The sequence below is a fragment of the Nomascus leucogenys genome, chromosome 6, assembly GCF_006542625.1.
Source record: "Nomascus leucogenys isolate Asia chromosome 6, Asia_NLE_v1, whole genome shotgun sequence".
NCBI classification, from domain to species: Eukaryota; Metazoa; Chordata; class Mammalia; order Primates; family Hylobatidae; genus Nomascus; species Nomascus leucogenys.
Window position 1 is genome coordinate 69,330,000 of NC_044386.1, and position 11,910 is coordinate 69,341,909.

Below are 11,910 nucleotides of genomic sequence, written 5' to 3' on the forward strand. Positions count from 1 at the left end.
CCTACTGGTTCTCTTGTCATTTTGGAGCTAGAGGGAGCCCCTGTCCTGGTGAGTCCCTGTCTTGATGTTGCTGTCTCCGTACCACATGCCCGGGTGGAGGCAGATGCAGGGTTTGAGCCCAGCAAGGAGGATGCTTGGATTTGTTTAGGCCATTGGGCTCTCTTTGCCTTAGAATGGGAGGTGGGCTCACTCCCTGAAGGGCTGGGCCTGGCTGGCCCCTCACCTCACTGGGTGCCCCCCTGTGCTCACTGCACTCGGCTGCACACAGCCCCCCGGAGTCTGTCCCCAGAGCAGCAGTTTTTAGAGTGAAGCTGGAGGGCACCCGCTGGTGCCTCAGGCCCTTCAGAGGGGCCATGAGATCAAAACTGTTTTCATAACAATAGCACTGTTTGCCTCATTCTCCCAAAAGAGTACAGTAGGCTATTGCAGATGCTACAGGATGTGTGACAGCACTGTCCCTCTGACAGCGACTGGAATGCATGCTTGGGTTGAAGACTTTTTTTCCATTTTAATTTCTAATTTCTAACATGATGAAAGCAGTGGCTCTCACCCACATGCAGGAAAGCTCCTGGGGCTCCTTGCGGATCATGTGGGTGAAAGTGGCCTGGGGCCTGTTGCTCCCTGTTCCCTCCTCCACCCGTTCTCCCTTCTCTGCGCTGCTCCTTGTCAGCCTCCTGGGTGCTGCCTGAGTGTCACTACCAGGGGACCCAGCCAGACCCAATGTTGCTCCTTGCTAGCCTGAGCCATATCTCCTGTTGTGGGCCAGTTCATTGGCCGTCACCTCTCTGCAGCAAGCTGAGGGAAGAGCAGAGAATGGAGCCGTGAGGGCCGCGTCTGCCTGGGTCAGGACCATGTCTCTGGGCCAGGCACCCAGTATGTGCCCTGTCAAAGCATAAAGTTCCTGATGTATAGGGAGGCCAAGAGCTGTGCTGGTGGAGTGGCTGCACCAGACACCCACCTTCCTCCACTCCAGGCTGCCTGGCACCAACACCCCATCCATTGGATGCTGCATTTCTCTGCGGCCCCAACACCGTGTGGCCCACCTGTAGCTCTGTGTACCTCACATGCTTCCCCGGCCTGCAGGCAGAAGGAGCTAAAGGACAAGGCTGCTCACAAGGGCTATTAGGAAGCAAGGCTGAGTCTGAATTTGGGTTGGCTTCCCCCGCACACCAACAGGCCCAAATCTGGGGAGACCCAGTTGACAGGGCTAATGACTAAGAGCAACAGTAACAGCTGAGATTTCAGAAGGGGATCTTTGGAACATGCCAGGCACTGTGCTGAGGCCGGTCGTGCGCAGCCCCATGGGATCACTGTATGGACCCCCCTATGAGGACAGGGCGGTGTGCTCACTTCCTGTGGCTGCTGTCACACATTACCGCAAACTGGGTGGCTGAAAAGCAACTGAAACTTACTCTCTCACAGTTCCAGAAATCAAGGTGTTGGCAGGGTTAATTCCTTCCAGAGGCTCTGAGGGAGAGTCTGCTCCATGCCTCCCCTTCCTTCCCCTGCCGCCTTTCTCCCCCTTCTCACTTGCTCCCTTCCCCCTCTCCCTCACTCCCCTCCCCTCTTCTCTACCCTCCACACTTGGGAGCTCATCTCCAGATCCTGACTTGATTACATCTGCAAAGACCCTTTTTCCAGATAAGATCACATGCACAGGTTCTGGGGGGTTATCACTTGGCTATATCTTTTGGGGGACCATTATCCGCCCTACTACAGGCAGCACGGAGCTTGTTCGAGGCCATAGTGTCACAACTCAGGGCAAACGGTCTGAACCTCATCTGTGAGACCTGACATGGTTAATGCTAAAGCATTTAATGTTGGACTTTCCCAAGTTTTTAATGACTAGCGTGCGTTGCGAATCTCCAAGAGCGGAATTACCATGCAACATTTTCACTCTTTAGTTGATAAAATTTTTTATTCTGGAAACGATAAACAGTTTTATACGATGATAACATTTCTTTGAACATGTTTTGGGAAATATTGGACTAGATATTTAAGGAACTATATTTAAACATTTCTTCTTCTTCTTATGGAAGAAACAAATACATAGGATTTTTTTTAAAAGACCCAAGCCAGGTGTGTGGCTCATACCTGTAATCCCAGCACTTTGGGAGGCTGAGGAAGACAGATCACTTGAGGTCAGGAGTTCAAGACCAGCCTAGCCCACATGGTGAAACCCTGTCTCTACTAAAAATATAAAAACTAGCCGGGCGTGGGTAGGTGCCTATAATCCCAGCTAGTCAAGAGGCTGAGGCAGAAGAATCACTTGAACCTGGGAGGTGGAGGTTGCAGTGACAGAGCAAGACTCTATCTCAGATTGGATAGATGGATAAATAGGTAGGTAGATAGATACCTATAACACAGAGGAGCTTGCAACAAAAAAACATCCTCTCACCAGTCCAGCCCCACTCCCTAGACAGCAACACTTCTTTTCTGATTTTAGTTGTCTTGATGGTTACTGCCATAAGTGAACTGTATTTTATTGCTGTTTCTTGATTTATCAAATTTAGATATTTTCTTTTATCCTCCTGCCATGAAATTTAAGGATTTACCTCACTCCTATCCCTCCCCTCCAACTCTTCCTAAATTGATGGATGTATTATTTTACTTATTTTGTTGACCGTCTTTGTAATTTTAAATCTAGGTGTTTCATTTAGATATGTTCTTTGCACACTGTGTGCATTCTGACTTTTCCCTTAAATCCACGTTCTCTGCTGGGCCCACAGGTCAGTTGTATGGCCTTTGTTTATAGGATTGGTTCTGAAACATTGACAACTAGTGCTAAGGTTAGCATGACCACAACTGTGTAAAGTTTGCTTCCATCAGCAGGGCCTGTGCTGGGATTACATTTCCTGCCACCACCTTGTGGAGTTGTTGTGAAGAATAAATAATAGAGCATAGGAAAAACCTCTAGAAACCGAGCTTGGCTCGGAGCTCTTGACCCATAATCATGAGGCATTTTCGTTTACATCTAATTTGAACCACAATTTTTTTGTATGTCTTTTATTTTTCCTGGAGTTTCTAATTGCCTCTCTTTTAAACAAAGAAGAGTGGTGTGTCTTTACTGTGTCCTGAAGTTTATCCAGCCTTTTGATGGTACTCTCTGGTGCACAAAACTCACTTTCCTCCTGGAATTTTCCCCCGTGAGTCTTGGTCCTGTGCTCCAGTGACCTCCCAGGTCTCTGCCTCACTCTTGTCATGAGATGGCCCTTTACTATTCAGTCATGTCCCTAGTTCCTTGGTCTTATCTCATTTTAGCTGGAGTGTGTGAGACATTAACTTGGAAGGCCCTGTTCCTTTGTCTTCAGGATCCAGTGTGACTTAGGAAAAGTCTGATGTCTGTCCCAGCCTTGTTCCTTTGTGGATGACCTGGTGTTTGTTTCTTCCTCCTCCATTAAGCTGTGAGAGCTCCTGTTTTTACTCAGTGTTCTGACATTGCAGAGCTTCTCGCAGCAGAGGTCTTAACTCATTTACCTGGTCCACCTCTGTGCATCCTGTCTCATGTTAGTCTCCTGTCTCCTTTTTCTTCTTCTTTTTTTTTTTTTACTCTTTGACAGAGACTGTTGTATTATTTCTTTTGTAATTTCTTCTCCATGTTTTCTGTTTTCTCACTTGATTGTAATTGTCATGTATTTGGGAAATCGTGGCTACTTGATTTTGAATCCCCCCAACACCCTTTCCCCCAAAACGTAAAATCAATAAAGAGAACAAGTGTACCCACACATGGCCCCTGCTTCAGCAGTACCAGGAGACGGAACACCGCAATATCCACATATTTTCCAGAACTGTTTTTTGGTTCTTTTTTCTCATATATTTGCTTTGAGTATATTTCCAGCTTTTATATGAAGGTTTTATATGCACACAATGCTGTTTTCAATTTCTAAATGCTATTGTTTTTGCTGTCTTTTTTTTTTTTTTTTTTTTTGAGACAGACCCTTGCTCACTTGCCCAGGCTAGAGTGCAGTGACACAATCTTGACTCACTGCAACCTCCACCTCCCAGGTTCAAGTAATTCTCCTGCTTCAGCCTCCCGAGTAGCTGGGATTGCAGGTGCACACCACCACACCTGGCTAATTTTTGTATTTTTAGTAGAGACGGGGTTTCACCATGTTGGCCAGGCTGGTCTCAAACCCCTGATCTCAAGTGATCCACCCGCCTCAGCCTCCCAAAGTGCTGAGATTATAGGCATGAGCCTCCGCGCCTGGCCGTTTTTGCTCTCTGAACTTCTTTGTATAGTATCCTCTTTGCTTTTGCATCAAATTTTGTCTCAAATTCCTCAGAGAATACTAATCAGAAATTTCAAGTTAAAATTTTCTTCTGTTTCCTGGCTTCACTCTTTTCCTCTAGAGTTGGTGGTTGCATTGCGCTTGGCCTTTCTCTTCCATGCTGCTGGGTCTCCCTGGCTGTCTGGCCATCCCTGGGTATCTGCTTGTGTTTAAGGTGGATGGGTGAGTGGGTTTCCTCTGTTGAACATGGGTAGACGAGCTTCAGTGACTGGCAGTCACTTTAGGGTCGTATGGGGGTGAGAGGGGATGAGACCGGGTAGGAAGGGCAGCCCTGCGGCCACCCCAATACAAGAAGGGCTCGTTTCTGGGGTGCCAGAGCCCCCCACCCTGGTTCTTCCTGAGCAGTTGATGTCATTTTTGTGATTGAGAGTTTTGTGCGTTGATAGTTTGCCTGGGTAAATGCTGGCCTGTCTCCCGCTCTGAGTAAGGGATGGGAAGGAGGGAGCAGCATCCTGACTGTAGCCAATCTTCATTACCTCCCACCCCACTGTGTTCCGCCTCCTCCCTACCTGCACAGGCCCCTATAATGGGGTGCTCTGGGCTGCTGCCCTTGTCTGTCACCACACTTGGGTCTGCAAGAGCCTGTTTCATCCTCCTGCTCTGCCAGCCATCCCTGGTTGGCCACTTTGGGACTTCTGTGAGAGAAGGAGCAGCAGACTAGTTGTAGAATTCCAGGCCCAGTAACCCACCGTCTCACGTTACAGACTAGACTGAGGAGGGTCAGAATGGGAATTGCCTTCCTGCCCTGCAGGGGTCCAGAGTGTGGCTCCCCTGGAGCAGCATGGGCAGCTGGGCTTCGGGAGGCCTGTGAAGCCAGGGCATGGGTCTGCAACCCCCAGGCTTTGGAGACCACTGGCCCAGCATGGGTGTGTAGTGCAGCCTGATTTGTGGTGTACTTGGGGGTCCACTGCCAGGAGCCTGGGGCCCTGACCTGTACCTACCCATGGGCCCTGCAGCTTCAGCACCTGAAATGCTGTTTTATCCTAGGCCGTGTCTTCTGCCTCTATCCCAGGCGTGGGCGGGAGGGCAGGGGCCCACCTTCATCTCTGCCGTGATGGATTTGTCACAGAAGCTCTTGGAGGTGGGGCACGTGGGAGGGGTGATGAGAGACCGAGGTGTTGGGTGTTGCGGGCCCTTTCCCAGAGAGGGTGTGAAGGCGGGGTCAGGTGCAGATACTGACGCTCTGCCCCTGTGCCCACAGGTGAGAGGCCCTTCGCCTGCAGCTGGCAAGACTGCAACAAGAAGTTCGCGCGCTCCGACGAGCTGGCGCGGCACTACCGCACGCACACGGGCGAGAAGAAGTTCAGCTGCCCCATCTGCGAGAAGCGCTTCATGCGCAGCGACCACCTGACCAAGCACGCGCGCCGCCACGCCAACTTCCACCCAGGAATGCTGCAGCGGCGCGGCGGGGGCTCGCGGACCGGCTCCCTCAGCGACTACAGCCGCTCCGACGCCAGCAGCCCCACCATCAGCCCGGCCAGCTCGCCCTGAACCCGCCACAGCCATGAGCAGCCGCTCCCACCCCCTCGTGAGTCCCTGGCCTTTCCTTTTGTAATAAGAAAGAAGAGAGAGAACTTGATGCGAAGTCCACGAAAAAACAATTTTTTTCACCTCAGGTGTCAAAGTAAATTTGTTAAAAAAAAAAAAAAAACACACAAAAATTTCAAAAAACACCACCCACCAATTGCACAATAGATATACCCACAAAGTTGAGATTCAGCATTGTTGAACCCCCTTTCTCAGGGATGGACACGTTCCATGAGGTCAGTGAGGACACCCTTTCCTGCCGCCTTACTCTGTACATAGATTTGCACTCTGGAGTTTTCTGTTAGGTTCGGGAACACGCTGGGGACAGAGCAGGCCAGCCAGTCTGGTGGAGCTCAGCGTCTGGCTGGCTGGCCAGCCTGTGGGTCTGTTGGGAGCAGATGTGGTCACTGACATTTGTGCCTCCAGGGCAGATTCCTAAGCAGCAGGCCTGACCTTTTCCTGCCCACCCCCCAACCCAGTCTCTGGCCTCTGCCCAATGAGCCTGGCTGGGCTTGCAACGCAGCTGATTCTGAGACAGGCCCCTGCAGAGGGATGCCTTAAACTGTCCCTGGCTGGAGGAGCACTCCACCTTGGGGACAGTGGAGGGGGCCTTCAGCCCTCTGCACCCTGCCTGCCTCACACCCCGCCTCCAGGAGCCCTCTCCTACGGCGCTAGGGAGCACTGGAAGCAGAGATGCCAGCCCTGGCTGAGCGTAGCGCTGCACCGTCCGACCTCCGAGGCAGGGGCTGGGGTCACACCTGCCAGGACTCCGCTTCTCCGTGTCCCTGCAGAAGGCACGCAGGACCCTGTCACTATTATACCTGGGCCTCTAATGGGGAATTCTGGTCTTCTAAAAATATGTTAGAAATTCCTGGTGGCACATCCAGTTCCGGAGTTCGCCCGCATGGGCACCTTTGTTGGAAACAGTGGGCAGGTCATGGGGCCTCCTCATCAGAGGGTCTGTGTGAGCGGCTGTGCGTGTGGCAGCGCACCATGCTTCACAGAGGCCATTCTGTAGCAAGAGACCGGAACATTGTGACTTGGACCTTTTCAGGAGTGGTGCGGATGTTACAGGAAATGCTGTCAGAGAGCGCGCATCCTATTTCCTCCCCGGGGAATGCCAGATGGAAAGTTGCACGCTACACTTTTCGCAGACCCACCATGTCCCCAACTCAGACTTAGCAAACCTCCAGCCTCTCCGTTTCCCCTGGCCTCCTCCTCCCTTTTCCTCCTGCTTCTCCTTGTCCTGCCTGGAGGCTCCCGGCCACACCCAGCTGGTGGGGCTGCTCCAGTGCTCCATCACCGGCCTTCTCCTGGCAGGAGAGGAGGAGCAGAGAGCTGGGTCCTGGGTTGGGATTCGAGCCCTGGGCGGGGTCAGTCAAGCCGTGGTCCAGCAGATTCCTCTGCAGATGGCTGGAGTGTCGACCCCAGGCTTGTGGCCCAGGTATCACCTTCCCTTCCTCCTGAGAGTTGGGGCCTGTAAATACAAGGGCCCAGGACAGAGTGTGTGCGTGCGTGTGGGTGTGTGCACGCGTGAGCACACACCCGTGTGTGTTCGGGGGGGGTGGGGGGATTGGGGTGGACTCAGGGTATCTTGCCAGAGATACCTGTTTTGATGAGTACCTATTTTGATGCAAAGGAACGGCCCTGGGACCTCAGAGGGCCACAGATGGGCTTCCTGGGCCTAGCGTGCCTTGGTTGTGGCCATCCTGCTTCTACTCAGCCCTGCCATGGTATGGGGTGCAGCACAAACCCGGGACCCAGGCCTAGCAACTGCCCACAGCTGCTGGCCACTGTTTTGGCTGGCTCCAGAGTGGACAGGTACGCTCTGTCCACAGCAGCTGCTCAGGCACAGTATGCCGTCAGGTGCCCGCTTCTTACCACTGGATGTCAGCTGGGATTGGCCGACAGCGTGGTGGTGTCTTCTGGGTAGACCGATGGGCCCTAAATTGGGCAGTAGCATTGTTTCTGCTGCGGTGGGAACTGGCAGGGAGAGGGTCACCCCCACTCTGGTTGGATGCAGAGCTGGTCCCTCTGACTGCCATGCTGTGTTGGGGCTCCCTGACCTCCCTGCTTGCGTCGGGTCTGGGAGAGAGAGTGGAATATTCGGTAGGGACCTTGACAGAAGAGAGCCCTGGGTGCTTGTGGTGCAAAGATCTTCATGCCCAGTTCCAAAGTGAGGTCCCCTCCCAAAGTTGTTTTCGTGTGAGGCAGAGAAAGCCACACTCTGAATACATTTTATGTCTCAGGAATTCACATTCCAGGTTCAGGAATTTTATTCCAAAGTCCTTTGGTGCACTCACCATCCACCGTTCCCCAAGGCAGGGAGAGGGAGTGGCCCGTCCCTGGGAGGCTGGCAAAGTGCTCTCCAGGGAGGGGTCAGACGTCCTTGTGATCTGCCCAGGGTGTCACGGAAGGAGATTTTCTAGCTCCACATCTCTGCACATAGGAAGGAAAAGATAGGACTCTAAACCTAGTCATCTTGGAATAAAAAGAAGAGCTGGTTTGTTTTTAGAGCAGGGCGGGGGGTGGGGGAGGGAAGCGGGTGTTGGCTGTTTCCAAAGAGAGCACTTAATTTAATTTTTCCTTTAAATGACCCAGGGCTGTTCCGTCTGATAGATGGAAGGGTAACATTGCCTTAAAACAGAAATATGCAGGCGTTGGCTATTTTTGGCATAAGAGTGTGTCTTCATTCCCAAAGTGGTTCTCGTTTAATGGCAGGGTGTGGTCCTTAGGCCCCGGCCTGGACTGGGAAATGGGGGTAGGGCACCAGGAGAGAAATCCTCCTGGGTACTCCTAGCCAGACCCTCCTGAATCATCTTGGGGCTTAAACTCATCTCGCTTGAAGGGCAGGGAGAAACCCATGAATCTCAGGCACGGTTCACAGGGGTCCTCAAGGGCAGATTTCCATCTCATCATGAAGTGAGGGACTCCCGTGGATGAGGGTGGTGGGCCTTGGAACGCTGCCTCCACTGAAGCGGGCACACAAGGCGGACCCTCCTGAAACAGCCTTCATTTTCTTGAGACATGCAGAATGTTTTACCAGACTGCGTCTATTTCAGGGTCTTCCATTTTTGTGGTTTATGGCCATGCTTGCCAGTTTTGGTGGGGTTGAGGAACCCATAGGACTCACAGAAATAATAGTTAAAACTCACACCCTTATTTTGGGATTTCAGTTCTAGTGGTCCATAGGGGCAGAGATCTCAAAGTGAAGGTTGCCTGAGTGAAGGGAGAGTTCCCCTGTAAAAGGCCTAAAATTGATTTCGGGCTCAGCCATCAAGGGGCCGGTGTTGCTCCTGTCCCAGACAAGGAAGCCCCTCTTTACGTCAGCCATATTAGGGGAACGGTTGTCAGCTCCCCAAATGCCTACTGGATCCTACAGCCATACAGGAAAACAGACGGACACAGCCCTTTCCTCAAAGAGCCCTGGGGTCCCGTCCTGCGGGATGCTGCGTAGGAACAGGCAGAGATGTCCTGGATGGGAATGTGGTCCTGGAGGTGCCCTACCTGCATCCTGCTGCACCCCCACCCACGACACTCGAGTGCAAGATCACCTCACTCTTAACCCCGACTTTATTCCCAGGCCCCACACCGAGGCAGGTGCAGGATTTGCCACGGTGCAGCCTCCAGGTACAAACATCTGAGGCACTGGCGATCCCAGTCCTTGCGGCACCCTGAACACAGCTCAGACCAGTGAGGGGTGATTCAGGTGGGGATGGGCAGAGAGGGCTGGCCACTCTGCCTCAAGACTTGACCTCAAGTCTTCTGTCTCCCCACCCAGTGTGTCCAGAAGACCAGCCTCTTTCTTGCCAGAAGCAGGTGCTAAGATGGACTGCACAGGGTCCTGGCACTCCCTCGGGACCCATTCAGGATCTCAGCCGGGCAGGGGTGCCACCCAACAGGAAGATGTGATCTGAGCAATAGTGTGGCCTTGTTTCTCTGCTTCTGGTTGTGGCTGTGTTTACAGGGCTACCTGACTATTTTGACTTGTGACAGGTATCACTGATTTTCTTTCCCCCATTTAAAAAAGGTCATTTAGTCAAAGACACAGTGCTGGAAGGCTTAAAGGGTGGAATGTGTTGGTCACATCACAACCAGTAAGAAACGCTTGGTAGGTTATCCACATCTTTTGCTGACTGTTTCCATATACAATTCTGGTCACCGTATTTTCCAAAGCTAAAATCTGAGGCGTGGGCTGATGGTTTTTGAAATCAGGATTACCCCAGGAAGAACCAGGTCCTATTACTAACTTTCCTGATTCTGAGGCTCTGAAGGCTTGTCTGAGACACATTCCAGAGACCTTTGTACCAGAACTTGGATGCACAGTCCACCTTACTACTGATACACGCCTGAGCACCCTTTAGGGCGAGGCGTCGCTTCCTGCCTGCTGTCCTGTCCCTCAGCATCAGAAGAGTTGAATTCGGCAGGACACGGGAGCCCAGTGTCCATGAGGGAAGAAGGGTCACGCTTGGTTTCTACTGACCCCCATGAAGATTTCAGACTTGCAGTGCGGCCACCTGGCCCTGCCCTGCCTCTCTCTTTCTCACACAGCTTTAAAACTTTACTACTTTTATTTAAAAATGAACTGGATGGGAGAGAAGTAGCATCCCCTACCCTACAAGTCACACATTCCGGGGAGGGGGGTGGGGGGTGGAGGCAGGAAGTCATGGGGGTGGGGGTGGGGGCGCGGGAACAGCTTTCTTAAGGCCTCAGGGTCCTGTTTTCCCTGGCCTCTTCTAGAGGGCCCGTGGACAGGCTGCAGTGCGTGCTTATTTGGAAACCAGGTGTGTGAGCCGGATGCCTGCGAGGCCATGCACTCAGCAGAGGAGCCCTTGTACCTGGCTGCCCTGAGAGGAGCAAGGGGCCACCTCCCATGTGGGTCTAGACACCACGTGGGCTCATTAGCCCCAGCGTCTGTGCCGGCTCCAGGTGCCTGCCTCTGGGTGCATGAGTGGGAGACTTTGCTCCCTGGCCTCATCCTAGAGAGGCCCCTGGTGCCGAGTGCTGGGGCCTCTGGGGCTGGTCAGCCTCAGCAGAAAGGAGGCACTACTGAGCAACTATGCATTGTCATTGTCAGGTTTGGGTTCCTTGGTGACTGGGAATTGCTTGTGTGCATGTGTTGGGTGCATGCTTCCGGGTCTCAGCTGCCCCAGGCCCGCACAGGCAACCCCTTCCCATCCAAAGCCATTGGCGGAGCTTCTCTGGAATCATTTGCCAAAAGCCCAAGGCAGAATCCAAGGGTCCAAGACCATTTCCATGGAGCTCATGTTTTTCTTTTCTGTAGGAACTTTTTTTTAACCAGCACCCACCATAATTCCGAAGGCCACGTTTCATCTTTCCTGGATCACTACAGTGAAGTATTACAGTTGTACAGTTCCCAGTCTGGCCTTGGCTTGCTCGGATAAAACTTTGTATGTATTTTGTATGGCATAGATTCTATATTGTAATGATGTCCTATGCAAAAAGAAAAATTAACGAAATTGTAAATTTTATTGTTTTAACGTGTATGCATGTTTAGTGACGTTTACATTTTGAAATAAAATTTATGATTCATTATTTTATTTGCTGGAACTAGTTTATTTGAAGAGCATGTCTTGCAGAGGCTCTGGGAGGGGAAGGGAACTGAAATGCACAAATTCAAGCAGTTGCAATTGACTGAGGGACTGAAGCTTGCCTGGAACTTGGCGGGTCCTGTTTTGGAAGGAAGTCTTTGCAGAAGAGCTCTTGCAGACAGTGGGTGCTCTTCTGGCTTCCCCTCCTGCCTATGGGAGGCTATTTCAGCTCATCACATTCCCACCCCTCCGTCCATCCGAAAGAGCATGGGGGAGAAAGGGATGTGGCAATGGCAGATTCCCTCAAAGGGCACAAAACCTTTCCCTCAAAGTCCCCCCAAAACACCTGGACTTCCTTTTTCTGGGCAGCAGCCACCGCTTCTTTCAACCCCAGATGCACTGCTTGCCTCACCCCTCAGCCTGCAGTCTAGAAAACACCGCTGTTTCTGGCTACCAAAGTTCCTGCAACCTGCCACGGGCACTGACCCCAAAGTGTGCTGCAGCGAGGACGTCCGGTCCCAAGACCCTGAGAGTCTGGGGAG

The 11,910-nt window shown here is 52.2% G+C and overlaps 1 protein-coding gene across 1 annotated transcript in view; it reads left to right on the forward strand.

Moving 5' to 3' along the window:
- The window catches only part of KLF13 (Kruppel like factor 13), a 51,016-nt gene extending 39,639 nt beyond the window's left edge, over window positions 1-11,377 (forward strand). The window contains exon 2 of the mRNA XM_030814375.1: window positions 5,491-11,377. Within this exon, the coding sequence (XP_030670235.1) occupies window positions 5,491-5,780 (290 nt within the window). The 3' untranslated portion in view covers window positions 5,781-11,377. The remainder of the gene's footprint in view (window positions 1-5,490) is intronic.
- The last annotated feature ends 533 nt before the right edge of the window (window positions 11,378-11,910 follow it).